The following is a 22,811-nucleotide window of genomic DNA, read 5'->3' on the forward strand; positions in this document are numbered from 1 at the left end:
GCCTTCTACTGGCCCTCCAATACCACTTCCAGCAGCAGATGGTCTCCCACCAGGACCAACCCTGCTTAACTTAGGAGGCAAGCTAGCAGTGGGATACAGGGTTGTATGCTGCTGGTTATGCTGCTGGTTCAATTTGACAAGTATTTCACAAACCACTCCGGAGCATGACAAGTAATCCCAATACACTTCAATCTCTGCACCAAGACAGTATAGTCCACAGTGTTAAATGCCTTTGACAAGTCTATGAATACAGACACACAATGTAGCTTCTTATCCAGGGCACAATGAATATAATTCAAAATCTTCAAAGTTGCTGTGACAGTGCTGTGGCTAGAACTGAAACCTGATTGCATACCACTCAAAGTATTGTTTTCCTGGAGGCAGGCTTTAAACTGCGTATTGACTAGGAACTCCAATACCTTTACCAGAACAGACAATTTAGATATGGGGCGATAGATATTCAGTAGAGTGGGAACACCTACTTTCAAAAGAGGTAGGACAAATGCTGATTTCTACATCTTGGGGTTTTCATTACATTCTATGGTGATATTAAAGATGCATGTTAAATGGGGAGCAATGATGTCTGCAGCTAATTGTAGTAGGCGGGGTCTAGATGATCAGGGTCAGGGGATTTTTTGACATCAATTGTTTCAGGGCACTTCTGAAATAGAGAAAGGCAAGAAGTTGAACCAGGAGAATGAGTGCTCGGGAGTGTCAGGTAATTTCACATGGGGCTCATGTTGACCTCAGGTTGATCAAATAATCTGCCTGCATCAAGAAAATGTTGATTGAAAGAGTTCAGAATAGAGGTTATCACAGTTACCACCTGTGAGTCAACCAGCAGTTGTTTAGGGAGCTGTGCATCTTTAAACCTTTCACTACTTGCCCACATTTTGAGATAGTGGTCTGCTTTCAGCTTTCGGGTCATAGCCACACCCTTATTCCAAAACCATTTCCTTATGAATTCAGACTAGTTCATCTGACAACCAAGGGTTGTCTCTGCCCTTAATTCTGTATTGTTTGAAAGGGGCATGCTTGTTGCATACATCCTAGAATGCTTTATTGAGGTAAGAAAAGGCTAATATGACATCAGAGATGTTCCACTCTATTCCTGGCAATGTTAAAAACATAATGAAAAAAAACCTGTATCAAACTGCTTCCAGTTTCTTTTCATGATGATACTGTATATGGTAGTTTAGGAATTGTAGCATCCATTACACAAACAACAGCACAGTGATCATTTATCATTTGCAAATATACCAGAAGCATAAGATAAGATCAATCAAAGAGGATTTTAGAGGACACATTGCATTACATTTTTAACAATCTGATTAAAATTATAGGTATTACAAATGTTCTTGAGTTGATCGGAGTTGGATGTCAAACAATCTAGGTTCAGGTCAGGTCGCCCATAAGCACAAATTCAGATTTCACATTCTGTGATAATAATTCAAAAATACAATCCAGAGAGCCAGCAATCGCAGACGGGGGTCTATAATAACAGGAGACAACAAGATTCAAGGATGCACAGAGATTTATATTCAAGGACAAATATTCAAATTGCTTGGGTTTGGAAAAAGAGGTCAGAATGGTTGCCGAAAACGTGTCTTTTATGTATATAGCAACACTACCACCCTTAGATTTGCGATCTGACCAAAAAACATTCTAAACATCAATGTCTTTGTCAATGATAGATTTTTTTTGCCATGTTTCAGAAAGACCCAGATGTATTTATGCTCTCTACGGTTTATATTCACAAAATCAAGTTTCGAAAGAAGACTTCTTACATTTATGTGCATAAACTTCAGACCATTCTGACTTTTTAATTCAGATGGGGTAGAAATGGCAGGACCTAGGTTAGATTCCACATTTCCTGAAAGTAAAAGCAGTAAAATAATGGCAAGTCTAGATAGAATTTTACAACTTTTGGATTCAGAGACTAAAGTCAAGAGGAACAAGTCTTTAACAGAAGGTATTTCAAAAGGTGCGTATAGTTCAGAGACATGGTTAAGTACCGAAAGAACAATCCGCACATGTAAACACAAGCATGCGGTTTCTCCCCCAAAAACTTGCAAAGTTCTCCAGTGCAATAGCTGGGCAAGCGTATGGTTTCTCCCAAGATGCAACATGGGAAAAACACTCAAATTTCTCTGCATTTAACCTGTTTTGGAGAATGGTTTTTGTTCTGAATTTTGGATGACTGACATGCCCAAAGTAAACTGTCTGTTACTCAGGCCCAGAAGCTAGGATATGCATATACTTAGTAGCATTGGATAGAAAACACTCTGAAGTTTCTAGAACTGTTAAATTAATGTCAGTGAGTATAACAGAACTGATATGGCAGACGAAAACCCAAGGAAAATCCAACCCGGAATTTTATTTTTCTTTGAGTTCACAGGCCATTTCAGTGCTTGCCTATGGGAAATACAAATAGATAGGACCCAGATTGCAGTTCCTATGGCTTCCGCTAGAGGTTAAAAGTCTTTAGAAAGGGTTTCAGGCTTGTTTAAAAAAAAATTAACAAGTAGTGGGAAGAACTACAAAGTGTCTCTCATTAGAAAAGTGGTCTTGTTGGCGTGTGAATGAGGTGCGCGCTCTTCGTTATTTATCTTCCCTATTCAACATACTATTCTCTGTCTTAAATGTGATAGTTTATTTAGATATTAGAGTACCTGAGGATTAATTAGAAACATTGGTTGACTTGTTTGGATGAACTTTACTGGTAACTTTTTGGATTCGTTTGTATGCATGTTGAAAGAGTGGATTACTGAGATCATTGGCGCCAACTAAACAGACTTTTTTGGATATAAAGAAGGACTTTATCGAAACAAAACGACTATTCATTGTGTAGCTGGGACCCTTGGGATTGCAAACAGAGGAAGATCTTCAAAAGGTAAGTGATTTATTTAATCGCTAATTGTGATTTTGTGACGCCTGTGCTGGTTGAAAAAGTACTTTGGTGTGGGGCGCTGTCCTCAGATAATCGCATGGTATGCTTTCGCCGTAAAGCCTTTTTGAAATCAGACAACGCGGTTGGATTAACAAGAAGTTACGCTTTTAAATAATGTATGACACTCGTATTTTCATGAATGTTTAATATTACGATTTTTGTATTTTCAATTTCGCGCTCTGCAATTTCACCCGATGTTGTCGTAGGTGTCCCGCTAACGGTTCATGCGCCTAAGGGTCAATAACCATAAAAAAACTTCTATAAATAATCTAAAATAAAAGAACAATAAAGGCCAAGTAATACAATCTTAAATGCATACAAGTTCCTGAGTAAAAGCTCACAGAAGTCCACAGGCTTCAGGTACAATTCAGATCAGAGACTGCAGTTTGTAAGTGTACGTGTGCTGGAGCAGTGAGCGAAACTTGGGGGTACCTGTACCAGACGGGGGGAGCAGGCCTAGATAATCAGGAGCAGACCGAAAGGTGGAGGCCAAGCAGTGCAGCACACCATGGGAGTAGCATAGGTATCACACTCGCTTGGTAGAGGCTTGTATCGGGAGGGTGGGTAGAAGAGGAGGCTTTCAACCAGACAGGTGTGTGGCCCAATGTGTTAGGGTAGACAGGCAAGGGCAGCAGGCAAGGGCAGCACCTTCTGGTGGAGAATTTATATAGCAAGTAACTTCTTGACTATATCAAAATAGTACTGGAGTATTTGGAATTATTTAAAAAACACTCGCAAACAAACAGAAGCGCACAAGACACACGGGTTCAGCTGCCGTGTTGGTGGGAATATGGACATATACTATTTAAAAAAAACGGATTCCTAATCGGATTACAGAAGGAAATGGCCTTGGCTTTCACCTGGAATTGTTTATTTATGTTGGATAAAAAATCTAATAATTCAAACAAAATGTAAATTCCATGCTATTTATAAAGGCTTCATAAAGGCTTCATAAACACTACATAAATGTGTCACAAATCATCTATAACCTTATGTCATGCTCTGTAAAGGGTTCATAGCCCACTATGTCAAATATGACAAAAAGCTGTGCTTTATAAATGGTGGCATAAACCCTGCTTAATATAGGCTTCATAAATCATATTAAATTGAGGCTTCACAAAGTATTTATAAACTTGTCAGGCATTTTTGGTAGAGCATTGCAACACCAGGATAGTGGGTTCGACTTCCGTGACCACCCATGCTTAAAAATGTATGCACACATGAGACTGTAAGTCGCTTTGTATAAAAGTGTCTGCTAAATGGCATATATGATTTTGCATTATATTACTCGAAATCAAATATTTCACCTTCTTTATTACTTTACATGTGATAGTCAAAATGGGGGAAAGGGCCATGAAAAACGAAATTTTTCTTCATTCAGATGACTCTGGGTAAGTGGAGAAATGACCTACATCTCTCAGTATCCTTTTTAAACAGTGCTTTACGTGCCCATGCGGTGTTTGTTATGTAATGTTATGTTAGCTCACAAAACAGAATATCCTTTAAACCTTCATAAATAAAGCATTACATTTAGAGGATTTGCTTGATATTATCAAGTGCTAGAGTTATGTAGGCCTAATGTGAAAAGTTGCAACACATGACACGATACCTAACTTGAAAGATCAAGTGTTTTAAGCACCCCAGCTTCCATTGTAACATACCATGCAATCATTGGAGATAGCTTTTCAAACAGCATACATCTTCACCTAAGTAAATGTTCTTTCCAAGACATGTCACATGCCTGTATTTTATTCTGTAACCAAAGTTAGGAGAAAAAGGTTTAATAAAATACACAATATCGTTATAAGAGCCAGTGGATCCATGAATAAACAACTGATCAAGTGGTCTGCTCTGCTCGGCTCACTTCCCCTGCTTGTCTCAGATCTACCTCCCTGGCAGGCTTGTCAAATGAGGGATGACACTAATCATGTTAATGTGAGATGGGCTGGTGGGATTCTCCTTACTTTGATCAGAGTAATGACATTGTTTCTAATCAACCTGATTCACATGCATTTCCCTGTTTGCCTACATTACCGGTTCACTCCACTTTTCTGACTGGTGTTTTTCCACTTATACCATCAATTAATTCTCCTCTCACCCCCCTCCTCAGCCACTCCATACTTCAGACAGGTTCAGATTAATCCTCATGGCGTGTAAAGGTGTTAAAAACAGCAGGTTTGAAACAGAACATGAGATAAGGTTTAGAATGAGTCTTTGTCAACCTTACAAAGGTTGATTTTGACACATTTTGACTAGTAACATGGACTTGAGCGTTCATTCAGAATCCCCACCATGGCATGTCCATGATCATCCTCTCCCACTGCCTCCCTCGGTCCAGACCTATCTAATTTCGGGGGATCCCGAGTGGCGCAGCGGTCCAGCACACTGCATCTCAGTGCTAGAGGCATCACTACAGACTCTGGTTCGATTCCAGGCTGTATCACAACCGGCCATGATTGGGAGTCCCATAGGGCGGCGCACAATTGGCCCAGCGTCGTCCGGGTTAGATTTTGGCCGGGGTAGGCCGTCATTGTAAATAATAATTTGTTCTTAACTGACTTGCCTAGTTAAATAAAGGTTAAATAAATTAACACTGGTAGATCAGTTAGTTACTTTCAGGAAGTTTCTTCTGCACTTCTGCACAAAACAGATATCTATTCCCACAAACAAGTCGTGATGAGTTTGTCAGGGCACAGTCATTTCACTGGATCTGTGGAGGAATTGGATGCGTGAGTGCTTAAGTGTAGGAGAATGTTGAAGTTGGGGTTGCTTAGGGCTGCGGTTGCACAGAGCCATTTGTCTTTAAGCTTTGTTTTTTGGAGGTCGTCTCTGTAGTTTTCCCTGTGCAACAGTTCATTATTTGCTCTGGCTCGCTCTCCAGAGCCCACGGGACTACTCCTGTCCAGCATGCTGACACAAATCTAACAAATGATTGCATGCAAAAAAGGCCGGGCAGGGGGGGCGATAGGGGCTAAAGACTATATTTATCCTATGTCTTATTCACATAATGTGACTCGTGGAAAATCCTTATTTGATCTTCAGTGTCAGTTTTTGTGAGGAACATTACACTTCAGTTAGACAGTTGCACCAGTCCCATGTCTAGAGAAAAACAACTTGGGTGAAAGAATCCTGTGAAAACCCATGAAGATTTCACTTATGATTGGAGAGTGATTTGGAGCCTCCTAATTGAAATTGCTACAGCTCCAGGTTTACCCCCTGCCTCTCTTCCCTTCCCCTGTATTGACATTGGCAGGCTTGACACAAGGCCAATATGAGTGTGACACTTGCAGAATCAAGCCTCTATTCATGCATGCAGCTACTCAGGCCTACAGCAGAGAGTGTGGAACCCCAAGGGGGAGTTGGTGATGATTGCCTGGCGGTTTTTTGATTATATGAGGTCCGCTCTCTTGTTTTGTCAGGGATTCTTATTGGGTTTTGGACTTTTTTAGAAGTTGGACTGCTATTCATGGCTCACTCAGAGTGTGTTGGTGAATAGGCTATGTCGAGCTCAGCCCTAGCAGACACTATAGACTGTGGGTAAAGGAAGACCACCAACATATGACTGCTCAATGTGCCCCCTCCTAATGACCAATAACCTTGTACCATTCTGTCCATTCTGTGAAGATGAGTTTTAATGGGGTCACCTTGTCTCCTAATTCAACAGCCAACTGCTATATTTCATCCCTTCATTGGGATTGAGTGTGTCATTGCTAAGTCCCCGACTCAAGCATTAGATCAATCATCATCTTATACAAACCCTCAATTGTCAAGCGATGCACAGTCTTTCAAAGTCTTTTTTTCATCTGTCTGTTCTCTGCTGATGAAAAGATCTCTGTTTTAGAAATTGTTTGATGTTCTAGAGATGACATTGTGAACCCATTGCGGTTTGTGGTTTCTGAATCTGAGGGATATTTAAAAGTGAGGGAGGAATATAGACAGGATTTGAAAGGATATTTGATTTTAACTTTACACTTTGCTGAAACTGCCTGGATTTGCTAACAGGTGCGGATATCAGAGCTAAGCCGTATTACAGGAGAGTGTTCTGTGTCTTCTAAAATTATTCAGAAATTCTACAAAGACTTAAGCATGAGCAAGTAACTCTCCTACGCTACAGTACATTTTCTAAACGACCATCCACCCTTTCTACCTGTGCTATGTTAGCCGTTGATTGCTGTGACCTACAATCTTTACTGACCTTTAAATGGACACCTCTTTCTCTGCAGGTGGCTAGTGGAGAAGATGTCTTGACCCAGATATATCTTATTGACTATAGATGCTCACGTGTCTCTCTCACTCAATTACTAGCCACCTAGAGAGAATCTTACTGACCTTACACACCTAACTTCCCTTTCTGTAGGTGGCCAATGGAGGAGTATTTAAATGTCTGTCTCTGCAGGTGGCTAGTGGAAGAGTATTTTACTAATCTTATATACCCACTTCTCTCTCTGCAGGTGGCCAGTGGAGGAGATGCTACCCAGGGGCAGGTGGAGATCTTCTCCCTGAACAGGCCCACGCCACGCCCAGTGAAGAGCCTCCAGGTGGGGGCCCCAGTGAGGTGTCTGGAGTATGTGCCTGAACCCAGCCCCCCAGAGGAGATGGAGGCTGTGGCCCTCAGGAGCCCTACTGGGGTGGGGAACACCATTTGTTTGGGACTGGACGATGGAAGGTGAGGTCAACACAGCTTTTAGAGAAATTGTCAAATACAATAGTGTAAGTTACATTTAAGTAATGTGGATGGATGCATGGATGGATGATGATACAGAAATATTATTGTATTTATTATTGTTGGTCACCACTATTATCCTACTTACGAAGTCTATTTGTTTTCACAGAGTCATATTCTGTATCACCATGCAGTATAGTATGCTAGGTTAATCTCAAGACTAACAAAATCTGTCAACAGTAGATGGGACGAAGAAATCAGAGTTGATTTCATACACCTCGAATCCTGGTGCTCAACCATTTCTTATTTTCCCATCTACTGTTTATATTTTCAGATTTTACTGCATGAAATGGAGGAATAGTTGAATCTCAGACTATTACAATCCTGGTGATTACATTACTTTCTAAGAGAAAACAGTCCTCTTGCATCTCATATTGCCAGTTTACTGTAGTTATTTTCTTCTGCAATTTGTTTGTTAATCATTTGGGCACCAGAATAAAATGAAAAGTGTGCAGTTTATTTGTTTATGTTGACTCATTCACTCTATGTGTCCTGAGAGGAGGGAAAATACAAAGTGTAATAGAAGCACAATTTCAGCATTTATTTTTGTGGAACACAATCGACTGTCAACTAGTTAACGTTCTCTTTCGAGAAAGAAATATATTTTTCCAAAGGTGTGCATTTGTTCATTGTAAATTTAGGAAAAATGTGCATAACAGTCAGTGAAGTTCAGATAGAATCTTAAACACGAGAAAGAGCGAGGGGCTGCACACAGACAATACAAGGTCCAAAGTGCCCAGTTACATCAAGGTACTCAGTCTTCATAAATGATGTTCATTTATCATGTACAGTGTACATTGTTCCTGCTCCTTTTGCCACCAGAATCCTGGTGTATGGCAGTGTGGACACTGCAGCCCAGTGCCTGTTGACCCTGTGTAATCCTCAGCGCTGCCCTGTCCTGTGCCTCAAACACTCCATCAACTTCCTGTTCGCTGGGCTCAGAGATGGAACCATGATGGTGTATGGACGAAGTAATGGTGGTAAGGTCTTTCCAAGGTCTCCCCCTGTATGTCAGGAAGATCATCATCAGATTTCAATCCAAAATGACAGAATTGATGAATCATCACATTACTAACATAGCAATTTATTTAATGTTCGCTACATAGAAGTATATGTTTCAAGCCATCACCATTATAGCAAGAAAAGCAATCACAGCACAATTAAAGCAGGAGAATGGAATAATTTTATGATTACGTTACGCCACTAATGCTCTTAGCTAGTAATTTGTATTAATTCAGGTAATCATTTCATTCACTCATTAGCCTACTGTAGCAACAATGTTTAAGCATTGTATTGTATGAAATGTGACATTAAAATTGAATAGTTATTTCGATATTAGACATTATTAACAGGGCTTGTATCTGTAAAAAAAGGCTTTTAATTAATCAATCAAATTAGTAGTGCAAATATTAATCTTATTGTTTCCTTGTTTCAATTTGTACATATTTCAAATTCCCATGCATGTCTCTTTCTTTTGCAGTGAATGCCTCAGTGAGTGTGTGAGAAATATCATTTCTGTCATGCGTTCAGTCTACATGCAGAGACGTGCTATGAGTGATAGGATTTTCAGGAAATCCATCAAGTGGATGCGTTTGCAAAAAGCCAATTAATTTCAGACAAGCAACCTTGGAAAATATTTTAAATACTTAAAATACCTCTTTTTATGCCCATTCTTGGTGATCTTCACTACCAGTTAGTATAAGGAAATGACTCCTGAAGTCACCATACAGTGGTTGGTGTGCTCATGTTGTGGTCAGACAGGCATATCATAGGGCTAGGAGCACCATCTCAACACTCATTCTCCCAGTAGGTCATCACAGCCTGCGGTAGCACAATGGCTGCCCGTTTGCGGTGTGGTGCGTCTTACCTGGCTGTGTCAGTGTGGCTGCCTGCATCCACCCAGCACTCTGCTGTCCTCTCACCTCCAGCCAAGCAGAAAGGATGATTAATTACGCCAGTGTGCTGCGTGCCGATTAAATATTACTATTCATGTTATGTAAAATAAATAAATAATAAAGAGGTAGAAGACAGGGAAAAAGCTCTGAAGTGGAGCGTGGATGGTGCCAGGCAATGTTTGTGCATTCTGCACAGCTGTTAAAGATTGATGCCCCTGGATGGCACACTGCTGCCTGGAAACCATGTCTGCAAGAGTAGGAAAATATCAAGTCTTCACATGGGATTTCTATCAAAATGCATATGGATAGCCTGCCCAGCACATTGTTGCTTAGCGGAAAATCCCAATTTCTTTAGTCATATAAATATAATTCATACTGTTCATAGAGTTGAAGGTCTGGGCTTCAGAAACTTATTTAGAAAATCTTTTGATGGTCTGAAACCGTTTTTGACAATTTTCCAGTGTTTTGCGGTGGTGCGTGTGGTAGAGCTGTGACATGGCCAAGGCTTGTGCATGGGGCTAGGGGGACTTAAAAGAAAGTGAATAAAAGAATGTGGAAGAATGACATTTAGAACACGCAAAGCAATTAACCTGAGGAAGTCAGAAGGCATTGTGAAGCTATTCTGATTTGAAAGGCATGAAATAAACAACTCAAAATGTTAATTAAATGGCTGGGCGCACTTCCTTCTCTAATTTTGCTTCATTAAAGCACCGCAAAGGAAAAGCTTATGTAAGATGCTTCATAATGCACTGCCATGGTAGCTGCAATGGGTGCCCTGTGTTTACAACTCAAAGGAAAAATGTCTGCTTTATTTTCACACCGACGAGCGGAAAAATGAAGTGGCGATAAAGAGGTTAGGAAGCTGATTAAATTGTATGGCAGAGTTATTAGCATTTGGATGTTAAGAATGCCTTATTGTTTAGTCTCAAAGTATAGTCCATAGACACTTTGTTTTCATCAAATTGTGATTCACGCTGGTTTTTGTGTGTGTGCGTGTATGTCTGTGTGTGTGAGTGCATGTGTGTGCATTGCGCATGTGCATGCTTAGTTGCACATGCACGTGTGTGAAACAGTAAGTGTAAGTATTTTCTTGTGTTTTCACTTTGGAATATTTGTCTAGAGAAAACCAGGGCAAGTTGCTTGAGTGTAAGTAGAAGCAATGTAGTTTAATTGCCTTGCTCAAGGCAACAGCTGCTGAATCACCACACTGCACAGTCAAACGGAAAGTTTCGCACGTATTTTAAACATAATCATAAACTGGCAATAACAAGTCATGATTTTGTTAGCCGTTTTAGCAAAGCTTTGTTTTGTTCTTAGTAAAGTAAGAGTTAAAGGGTTCTGATTCTGAGCATTTGTTGTATTGTCTTCTCAGGTGAGCTGTGGGAGACAGACTCCTGCAGGACTGTGAGTGTGGGCCCAGAGCCTGTGCGAACTCTTCTGGTACTGGAGGACTCTGTGTGGGCCAGCTGTGCCAACTCTGTGACCGTCATCAAGGGCTCCAGCCTTTCCACTCAGGTACAATAGGAGATGCACCAAGTGCTTTATAGTTTGAACAACAGCACACAAATACAAGCCTCTCAAAATGCTCCAGGAAAGCATCTTCACCTCCATCTCGCATCCTTTTCACAACTGCTTAAGAGCAGAGGCTCATGCACAGAATAGTTTCGACAATACACTGTCCTTTCCTTCACCTAAACACACTTTATGTTGGAACTATAAACTATATTGGAACTCAAAACTCCTTGAGTTCTACATTGATACTTTGACCTAAAGTATTTGTGGGGATGTTGGCATCAGAATGTGTTTTCAGGCAGCAGTGGCTCTTTATGCTTGTACACTTTCCTCCCTGTTCAATCCTCTGGAGATCAGAGCTTAGCCAGCTGAGTGACCACGCAAAGGAGACAAGGTTCTGTCTGGCTCGCCCCAGCGTATCCCCTCTGCATGGTGAACAGGCATGTGTGCTTGTGTCGGTGCTGGTTGCACCTCTCTTAGCCTTGTCTTCCTTACTAATGCACACCCTGGAGGGCTAACTTCACCGGGGCTGTGATGCGGAACCGGGATCAGGGAAGCAGTCCTTGCCCCCAGGACTGAGCCATAACTTTAAGACAGAGCAGCGCTGACAATAAGGCTGATCTGTCTTAGGTAAGCGGGCTAGACCGCTAAAATAGGAGAGGGGAAAGTCTGAGCGATCACGCGGGCGAAGGACAGGGTCGTGATCGCTCAGACTTACCCCTCTTCTACTTTAGCGGTCTAGCCCGCTTACCTAAGTCAGATCAGCCTTATTGTCAGCGCTGCTCTGTCTTTAATTGATGATCCTTAATATAGCCGGTAGTTAACACGAAGGGCTATACTGCTGCCCTGTGGATCTGCATCCATCGCTTCTCCTCCTCCCCCCACTCCTCCTGCGTGTGTGCTTGAAGGGACCCTTGTGTGTGCTCTGCATTATGACAGAGCTCTGGGAATGACCCATGTGCCCTAAAAAAAGAGGCCTGTCATCAGAGCCTAACCAGGCAGGACTGTGTGGATGCAGGGCATGGCATGACATGTCTCCCTCCCTCTACTTCTCTCTAGAAGAGAGGAGGATGTTTACTCCCCCTCCCTCTCCTCCCTGTCCTGCCCATGCCCACTCCCCTCCTTCACCTCCGTGGCTGTGGATTTGCTCCTCCTAAGAACAGACACCTTGTCACCCAGTGTAATGCAGGGCTAATGAGCTGTTCAGGCGGTGGGGCTTTAGCGCTGGGGCTTTAGCCTGCAGTGATTCTCCCTTCTGCTGATGAAGGACTTGCTGCTGCTGTTTGTGTGACAGAAGTGCTGGGTGGAAGGGGTATATTACCTCTGTCACACTGCTACCACTCTCATGGCTGTAAGCAATGCAGAACTCATCTCGTTAATATCAGTGTGTCAATTGGGTGAACAGTTGTTGCCATCAGTTATTTGACACCATCCATTTTAGAAGAGACCTTAGTACCAAATATGTGCTCTGATAGGCTCTCCAGGCAGTATCCAATTTTGTCAAGGCTGGCAGTCATGCAGCCCTGTAAACAGATCTCACTTCCACTAACCTCTTCTATTCAATTACCCTACCAGTTAATGCATTATTACTGTAGTTATGGCATTGTTTTACGTTTGGCCTCACTGGTATACAGGGGACAGATCAAATTGAAAGCAGTCAGATAATGACTTATCCAGTGAAACATATGCTAGACAAGGTGTCATGATGACAGGGTGTCAACCAATAATTAGCCTGTTAATTAACAATTTGTCTGTTCATGCCAAAATCACTGATTTAAAGCCCTCCCCCATGATTCTCTAATGGTTTACTGACATTTTCAATGCTCTTTTAATTTGATATATTTTTTAACTTTATTTGCATTTAGTTAGTCAATTCTTTGAAAAAGGGCTCTTTGAACTTAAATATTTTATAGAATTTAATGGTTGCACTTGAAAATGGAAGGGATGCGATTTCCTCTCTTCCTAGGCGGAGCAGAGCAGGCACCTTCAGCCACGGAGTCAATTAAAAGAGAAAACACATCAAAGGGTTCTCTTCTCTCCCCACTATCAAACAAAGGTGGTCCCTCTGGCAAGGGCACACAAACAGGTGGTAATCCCCGTCCTCCGGTGCACAGGGGGGAGCACCCCTCCTCAGCCCTCTCCCTGACTAATCTCTCATCCCCGGACTCATGAACCGAGAGTGAAAGGAGCGGGGAGACGATGCCAGAGCCAGCCCCTGTCATGGTGCAGACCTCGGGGGGTAGCATGCCTAACTATGATAAGGCGCGCTGCTCTTCCTCAGCTACTCATTAAGAATGTGTGCCTGAAACGCCTCCTCTTTTGCTGTGGTCTTGAGAAAGTGGAGGGTGGGAGGAAGATGTATACTGACACAGTAGAAAATATGCCCCTGTCTGTGAAACATTGGTGCAGTTCATTACAATCTCAAGAGAGACACGCTATAGCCTTTTCTGGGTTGGTGCAGGGTTGTTAATCTCCAGTCATCTGGCCTACTTGGGTTTCGTGATAGAGCTCTAAAGAGGGGTACTCAAACCTACGCTCAGGCATTCTACTAGTCTTTTGTTAACAAGTAATATCCGAATGTAATTTGTTAATGGTGTTCATGTGTAATTCACTTTTTATGATTATGTCTAAGCACATTAGCAGTGTTGTCCATGGATACAGTGAACTAGAACTCCTGGAGAGGGGTTCTTATGACATGGATGCACAATACTTTATGTTTATGTTTGTGTGTGCGTATGGGTGGGTGGGTGGGTGGTTTATGCATTTGTTAAATGTAGTCATACTGTAGATCTAGGATATTATAACTTCATTATGGATAGGATGTCTACGTACAGAGACATACATTTAACAATGTGCAGAGCAATGGTAAAGAAGCAATTACAGACAGTAACATCACACTTTATATGGTAATCACTTATCCATAGGAACATATTATAGATTTCCAGATTTCTGTAAGAACCCCCCCCACCCCGGACTGGACCCAAGTACCTCAGTAGTTTTTCCCATTATCATCATATCTGACAGCAGAGAAAGCCATCCCAGACAAAATCCTGGCTCAAATCTTTTCATATCTCATCCTGACAAGGCATATCACATCTGTTTTGTTGCATTTAGACAAAGATGTCTGCATGTAACATTGATCAGATTCATAAAAAACTCAGATCTACAGTATATTTCATTTAAAAGACCAATGTAAACTGGGTCTAAATGGGGCTATACTGTTTATTTAACTACACGTTCTGTGTAAGCATTCGCTTGGCATCTCTATGCCTATTCTCTATGCCGAAGTCCCATCTCTACTATAGTTTCCATGGTTATTCACTGCTTCTCTCCTTCTCTCTTCCAGAGGTTTGAGGTGCACCCAGAACCCATGGTGAGCGTGGCCCATATGGTGCGGGCTGGAGGAGGAGTCTGGATGGCCTTTAGTGAGGGCTCTTCTATTCGCCTGTTCCACACTGAGACACTGGAGCATCTGCAGGAAATCAACATCTCCACGCGAGTATCTTTGCACAACCCAGGTACAGTACAAAACTCCTACACTCAGGTTGCTATAGGGATTCGTCTTGACCTCCTCATTCCGGGGGTCAACGTTTTCTTTCGGTTTATGCAGTAGAGTCAACTCCACAAGTCTTTGCTAGGGTTCTGTCACACAATCTATTGTGTCATGAGCCTGACCTGCTGTATTAGTGGGGTTAGGAGGAAAACATATAGCATACATTAGTTCGTTTTTGGGGGCCCTCATTGTACAAGAGCAATGAGATGGCACCAATTAAGCCACGCAGATGCTGCACTCCTCGCTGGAATGATATTCTGGTCTTGTCTTGCTGGAGCTGCTCCTTTGGTCCTGCACTCCGGGACTGACCTGAATAAGTAGCCATCTAAAGACCCTGCGAAGCCCCGATGGAGCCATAGGGTGAGAGGCAGGAATTCATAAAAGTACAATCATTGATGAGCTGTTACAATGCTGCCAGACAAAGGTTTTCATTGCACGAGTTGCCATGGAAGCACTCGTCTTTCCTTCAACATCCCGGCAACACTTGTATCGTGCCAGTTTTGTTTTGTTTTTATCTGCATCTCTGTTTTCTTTTTTCTCTCTCTCACGCTTTCTCTCTTATCTGTCTCCCTTTTATTTTACCTCTCACTGCAACCCCTTTAAGATGCTGTATACATTCTCCTCACTCTCCATCTTCCTTCATGATGAATGAAATATGTATCAACCAATCCAGGTATTTCCAGTGTTAGTATGGGGGAGTCAGGGTAAACATGTCGGACTGGCTGAAACAGAAATGAGCCTGTTTCAGGGTGGTCCTTCCACACATTTATCAATTTGATTCAATATCAGCCCAGGGACCTATGGCCCAGGGAGCCATTTCAGCCTAAAATCCTGGGGCCTCAACTCAATCAAACCTGTGCTCCCTTTCTCCTAATTCTGTCTGGATTTATTCAGTTTGATATTCTGAACGTTAAAATGACTGAGGATCAGAGTCAGACAGAACTCACAGTGCACCAAATCAAGCTTCAGCAGCCGGACGCAGGGAGTTACTGTCAACAGGTCCACTGTTGTTGCCCTCTTTCATTAGTTGGATGGAGAAGGAAAGAACAAAAAGAGACATGGTTCAGAAAGCCCAAACTTGTCTTTCTCAGGTCAATGTTTATTTTTGTTAGGAATGTCTTCTTCTTCAAGTGCCTATCGGTCAAGATGTCTAGATTTTATATAGTTTGGTGACCCTAAGGTCATTTCCTCCCTACTCCAGCACTTCCTGATGAAATATGCAGGATGTTTGAGAATGAGAGAGGGAGGCAGGTTGGCCTCAGGGGATGTTAGGAGACAGGGCACGAAGGGGGTTAGGGGGGCTTGGATGAGGGGTGGTTTGAGGGCTCCTGCTTACTTTCTCTTCTGCTGTGCTCATGGGTAAAGGAGCACCCGGTTCCTCTGGATACACATGAAACATGGAATACTGATACAGTTATTACAGATCAATGCTCTTCCATTCCCATCTGTCTCTCCCTTCATTTTGATAGGACAAGAATTAATGATCTACTCCCCAAATCCTTGCCCTTTAATGTGCTGCTCCTCATCGAGGGGGTTTCTGTCTGATGCAGTAAACAGCTGGGAATTTTCTAAAGCCGATAAGAAAAACCTGTGTCTTTTGCTAATGGATTTAAGTCATTTTCTATGAAAAAAAAAGTAATTCAAAAGGTCCTTCAAAAGCGACATAGTTATCTTCAGAGACTTCGTTTTAGCACGGAAAACAGCTCCTTAGATCAGCCCACTGAAGACCTCTGCATTACTGTAAAAATTGGAGGTGGAGGATTGCTTAAATACCTCCCTAATCTCCTGTCTTTGTCATTATCCTCTTTCATTGCTGTTCCTAGACGATGCCTGGCTGGCGCCTACATGCTCTTACTTAACTTGACAGTTCATGTTAAAGAAACATTCCACCCAAAAACAATCTTTTTGCATATGATGCAAAATGCAGCATCATATGATACAAAATGTATCATACCGGCTGTATTTCTGTATTTTGAAGACTTGATTGCTGACATGCAAAACATTTTGGGACTATTTCAACAATGGACTAATGAAACAAATACCAAAATATTGTTTTTGGGTGGAGTTTTCCTTTAACCCTGGAGTGGGTGGTCATGTCAACCGCTGCCCCTCTGATGTAGCTCTTTGTGACATAGACTAGAAATAGACACAATCTCTATCTAAGCAGTCAACTGACATTTACAGTGCATTCGGCAAGTATTCAGACCCTTTGACTTTTTCCACATTGTTACGTTACAGCCTTATCATAAAATGGATTCAAATGTTTTTCCCCCTCATCAATCTACACACAATACTCCATAATGACAAAACAAAAACAGGTTTTTAGACATTTTGGCAAATTTATATATTTTTTAAAATGGAAATATCACAAATACATAAGTATTCAGACCCTTTACTCAGTACTTTGTTGAAGTACCTTTGGCAGCGATTACAGCCTAGAGTCTTCTTGGGTATGATGTTACAAGCTTGGCATACCTGTATTTGGGGAGTTTCTCAAATTCTTCTCTACAGATCCTCTCAAGCTCTGTCAGGTTGGATGGGGAGCGTTGCTACACACCTATTTTCAGGTCTCTCCAGAGATGTTCGATCGGGTTCAAGTCCGGGGTCTGGCTGGGCCACTCAATAACATTCAGAGACTTGTCTCAAAGCCACTCCTGTGTTGTCTTGGCTGTTGTCTTAATGTCATTGTCCTGTTGGAAGATGAACCTTGGTCCCCGTCTGAGGTCTTGAGCGCTCTGGAGCAGGTTTTCATCAAGGATCTCTCTGTAATTTGCTCCGTTCATCTTTCTCTCAATTCTGACTATTCTCCCAGTCCCTGCTGCTGAAAAACATCCTCACAGCATGATCCTGCCACCACCAGGCATCACCGTAGCGATGGTGCCGGTTTCCTCTAGACGTGACGCTTAGCATTCAGGCCAAAGAGTTCAATATTGATTTCAACAGAACAGAGAATCTTGTTTCTCATGGTCTGAAAGTCCTTTAGGTGACTTTTAGCAAACTCCAAGTGGGCTGTCATGTGCCTTTTACTGAGGAGTTGCTTCCATCTGGCCACTCTACCATAAAGGCCTGATTGGTGGAGTGCTGCAGAGATGGTTGTCCTTTTGGAAGGTTCTCCCATTTCCACAGATGAACTTTGGAGCTCTGTCAGAGTGACCACCAATTGCTCTGTTTGGCCGGGCAGCCACCTCTAGAAGGAGTCTTGTTGGTTCCAAACTTCTTGCATTTAAGAAAGATGGCGGCCACTGTGTTCTTCGCTGCAGAAATATTTTGGTACCCAATTCCTTCCATGAGGCCATGGCTTGGTTTTTGCTCTGACATGCACTATCAACTTTGGGACTTTAAATAGACCGGTGTGTGCCTTTCCAAATCATGTTCAATCAATTGAATGTACCACAGGTGGACTCCAATCAAGTTGTAGAAACATCTCAAGGATGATCAATGGAAACAGGATGCACCTGAGCTCAATTTTGAGTCTCATAGCAAATTGTTTGAATACTTATGTAAATAATGTATTTCTGTTTTTTTATTTGTAATAAATGTGCAAATATTTCTAAAAACCTGTTTTCACTTTGTCATTATGGCGTATTGTGTGTAGATTGATGAAGATTCATTTTTTTTTTGTTGTCAATTTTAGAATAAGGATGTAATGTAACAAAATTGTGGAAAAAGCCATGGGGTCTGAATACATTGCGAATGAACTGTACAAGATTGAATTCTTCACTGTGCCTTTAACTCTGTCCTGATCCTCTGAGATCTTTTTCCTAAATACCTCGCTCTCTGCAGAAGCTTAACATGCATCTTAGCGATGCTGCCTCAACTCCCTCCTTGCACAGTGCCGCCGCTGCTTTCAAACATGGGCTGTGTTCATGCATGATGAAATTAATCAATTAAGGCGCTCTCTAAGCACTCATGCGAATCACACGTCATAATCTGAGCGTGACACAGAACAACCATGTAAATGCAGCTCTATATGTAAATTAGCATTCTCTCAGTAGCGATCACGACTGATGTTGTAATTCAATTAGATGGTTGCCGTGGATATTAAGTGAAACTCTACATATCAGGACCACAAGAGCCAATAAACCAATGACAGGGACCAGAAAACCATAAACATCATGTATTGGCTCCTATTTTGTGTGTGATTTCACAATTATACCGTTTACATATACAGTTGAAGTCGAAAGTTTACATACACCTTAGCCAAATACATTTAAACTTTTTCACAATTCCTGACAATCCTAGTAAAAATTCCCTGTCTTAGGTCAGTTAGAATCACCACTTTATTTTAAGAATGTGAAATGTCAGAATAGTAATAGTAGAGAGAATGATTTATTTCAGCTTTTATTTCTTTCATCACATTCCCAGTGAGTCAGAAGTTTACATACATTCAATTAGTATTTGGTAGCATTGCCTTTAACAAAATATTATTGGAGTGGTTGAAAAACGAGTTTTAATGATTCCAACCTAAGTGTAAATAAACTTCCGACTTCAACTGTATAGTGATAACTAACACCTATTGTACTGAAACAAAGAAAGTGCATGCAAACACAACAGCACAACACAGCATGCATAACTGTGTACTGTTGAATGATACTAATAACTGACGTGATGTAAACATACTGTATGTGGTGCCAGAAAAAATAATGCGGTTTTATCAACAATAACCGTAACATGAGTTATTGTTTCATTTCCATAATGCTATGAATACAGTACTTAACAAAACTCTCATGTTTCCCTATTCCTATGTTGTAGGCCAGAAGAGCATGCGTGTCACCAGCCTGCTCATCTGCCAGGGGCTTCTGTGGGTGGGGACTGCCCAGGGAGTCATCATCACCCTGCCCGTGCCCAAACTGGAAGGCATTCCCAAAATAACAGGTACAGATGAGGGGAGGAGGATATTAAGGTTTTCACTATGACAAATGATCCATTATCAAAATGGAAATACTAATTGCTTCTGGGGATATGTATGTCAACATTGTGCTTTTTTGGTTGTGTCTCTGTCCTGCAGGAAAGGGGATGACCTCTCTGAATGCCCACTGTGGTCCGGTGGACTTCCTGGTGGCCACCTCCAGCACCCTGTCCGCAGAGCTGCTGAAGAGGGACTCTGTGGGAGATGGACCCGACTCTGCCTGCGGAGGGGAGGACCGTAGTGACTCCTCCTCCCAGGAGTCTCTTCAGCAGGCAGGCTGCTCCCAGGGGGAGGGGCGGGGCAAGGGGCGGGGTGTGCTGCTACAGTACAGGCTACGCTCCACGTCGGGGTTGCCGGGGCGAGCACTGACGGCACGGGGCGACGAGGCGTCTGACTCCTCTCTGGAATCTCTGGAACAAAGACTGGAGGACGGCTCCATCTATGAGCTCAGTGACGACCCCGAGATGTGGGTGCGGGGGCGCCCCTGTGAGCGAGACAGGGGGCGTAGGGACAGGGTGACCTCGGCCGCGGTCATATCCGGTGGCAGGGGCTTCCAAAGACTGAGGGAAGGGACAGCAGAGCGCACGGGTGTGGAGTCTTCAGAAACAACCCTGATGGTATGGCAACTGCCACTAACTGTGTGACCTGGACATCAACATTCAGGCAGTGTAGAGTGGAGAAACAGCTCTTTACCCCAGCCCCGAATCTTCTCCATTCCATAATGACAGGAACTTGAACCATGTGAGAGAAGTGTATTAGTGCAGGGCAGGCTGATGGCTCCTTGTGTGGGTTCAGGAACTCCTGCATGCTCCATCTGAGGAGACCTGCTGGTGGCCTGTGAGGCATGGGGCACTGCCATCCTATTGGTGGCTTTGTGTGTATTCTCTTCCTAAACCACAGGCCCAGGGCATTTCTTGTGACAGCTTAAACTGGTCCTCTCCCCACCTTGCCAAAATGGATGTCCCGAAATCAAGCGTCATTAGACTGACTGTGCTCACCTCACACACATTTCTCTCCCACAGTTGACAGCATTCCTCTGTAACAATGGACCACATTCCTTTGAGAGCGACTGTTTGTTGAATTTACCATGCTGCAGTGCTGGAGATGGACATCTTTTATCTGATCCTTTGGGAGAGAACCCATCAGTTTAGAGCTGAGAAACTACTGTTGGTTTACGAAGGACTTATTTAGTTCTGTTAGTTCAGTAAGCCTCGTGCTCACTCCCTGGCAATGTGAAATATGTGAAATGTCTGTCATGGTGTGTCACAATTGAATCTGTGCTTCTAGGAAATTAAAGTGTGTTAGACACTGACTGTGGGTCCTTAATCGTCTGATGTTTTACAGTATACTGCATAAATAGATGGGTTAACTGAGGTATCATTGACAGGGAGGATTCCTGAGAGGGAATAGAAGGCAATGTCTCAGATGTGTCCTGGTCTACCGCAGTTTAGAGGTTTTAACTTTAAATGTTCCTATTCGAATTACTGCAAAATGCAAAACAGATACCATACTGTAGATCTTTATTGTCGATGACGAAGATATTGTACATTGTGAATTTTAAGTTAGTTAAAGCAAACACATAGGCTCACAATTATTTAACCTTTGTTACACATCAAAAGGCCTACTGAATTAACTACAAAATACAACAACAACTGCAGCCACCAAGACATCATTAGTGGCTGTGTATAGGCAATCGGAAGGGAGAATGCTTCATATGGGGTTGTGTGGCAATTTAACACACACAAACCTTTGATAAATCTATCCTCTAGTAGCATTTCTGTCTCCTTTCCTTTACTTCCTTTGTGAAGCCATTGCCATCGGTGGTCTGGTGTGCTAACAGAGACATGGTATTATCCTGCCCTGTTCCCGTTTCTATTCTTCCACAATGGAAAAGACCTTTGACAACATCTTTGAAAAGTGTTCATTTACAAATGAATTGAGATGTTTGGCTATGAATGCATGGCATTGAAGTGTTCTTTTAAATTGCCTGTGCTGCTGGATGGAAGTGATGGTTGATTACATATTTTGTCACGACTTCTGTAGAATCTGCTAATAATTCCAGTTACATCTCCACATCTGAGTACTCTATTTCATCCCAGTTGAAGGCCACGCTTTCTAAGGTTTTGAAACATTCTTTGTTATTTTACTTAATCTCCCCGGCATTGACAGACAGCAGCTTTTCAATAGAAAACCCAACTCAATACAGAGCGTTGAGGTGTTTCTATCCAAACGTACACATGAGAGAAGCTGTTTAAAGCATACTGTAGAAAACCACAGGACCTATTTAGTGTTTCAATGATAATACTATTCCACAACACTTTTCTGGAGGTCACCAACAAGTCAAGGTTATTTGGATGTAGCCAGAGGGTACATGAGTTTATGATTGAGTAACCTTTATGTAGTATAGATTATTCATCCACAAACACTACCTGTATGTACAACAATTGTTTCAGTGGTTTGCCTTTCCCACTGCTGGGGTGTTTGCTCAGATGTTATTGCACCCTATATCTTAGTGCGTTTCCATTCGCTCATCCTTTCTCATCCATTCACACTCATTAGTATTTGATCTATTCAAACTCCTAAATGGAGAGTGTCCATTATAACTTCACACTCATACCGACCATACTGTCTGTTCTTATAAAAACTATTTGTGCAGCTTCTCGAAGCTTCCCATAATTCAACTTTCATTCACATAACTGAAAATAATGTGCACTTATAATACTATAGACTTCGACACCCCTGTGGTAGAGGAGGAGGCTTGTGATGAGTCGGCTGGTTTAACTTTTGATTATGATTAAATAATTATGTGACTCAGTTATGTACGTTGATAGAGTGAGAAGTCTTTAACATTAGATTAATAATGTTAAGTTACATTGCACATATAAAACATTGCTTTACTCCATTACATGACAATTTCAATGTCCTATTGGTACGTTAATAAATAGAAGCTTACATACTGTACTGTAAAAGTGTTTCATAATTCATGTGTAATATGTCAATGTTAAATAAATACTTCATAGTGATAACATGATTCTAATCATCTTTTGTGGGACTCAAATTAAGGTTGGTGTGTTGATTTGAAGATGTACAAGTCTGAACCAGTTCAATGACCCACAAACCATAAAATATGTCTACATTTTGACCCATTTTGTGAAGCCTAATAAGAGTCTGTCTGTTAGAGGCCACTGTATCCAATCCCGTGGCTCATCCGATTTGGAACCAGACTTCACATTTCTGTTCGTACAGCCCATAGCAGTATGGTCCAGCCC

General features: G+C 42.1%; 1 protein-coding gene across 11 annotated transcripts in view; it reads left to right on the forward strand.

The window, feature by feature from the left end:
- The window catches only part of LOC129849912 (chromodomain-helicase-DNA-binding protein 5-like), a 196,710-nt gene extending 174,142 nt beyond the window's left edge, over nt 1-22,568 (forward strand). For all 11 annotated transcript variants that reach the window (XM_055916640.1, XM_055916606.1, XM_055916600.1 and 8 more), the window contains 6 exons: nt 7,402-7,616; nt 8,496-8,653; nt 10,941-11,083; nt 14,427-14,598; nt 19,386-19,508; nt 19,642-22,568. In XM_055916640.1, the coding sequence (XP_055772615.1) occupies nt 7,402-7,616; nt 8,496-8,653; nt 10,941-11,083; nt 14,427-14,598; nt 19,386-19,508; nt 19,642-20,186 (1,356 nt within the window). In that variant the 3' untranslated portion in view covers nt 20,187-22,568. The remainder of the gene's footprint in view (nt 1-7,401; nt 7,617-8,495; nt 8,654-10,940; nt 11,084-14,426; nt 14,599-19,385; nt 19,509-19,641) is intronic.
- Nucleotides 22,569-22,811: the final 243 nt, after the last annotated feature.

The sequence above is a fragment of the Salvelinus fontinalis genome, chromosome 3 (assembly GCF_029448725.1).
Source record: "Salvelinus fontinalis isolate EN_2023a chromosome 3, ASM2944872v1, whole genome shotgun sequence".
NCBI classification, from domain to species: domain Eukaryota; kingdom Metazoa; phylum Chordata; class Actinopteri; order Salmoniformes; family Salmonidae; genus Salvelinus; species Salvelinus fontinalis.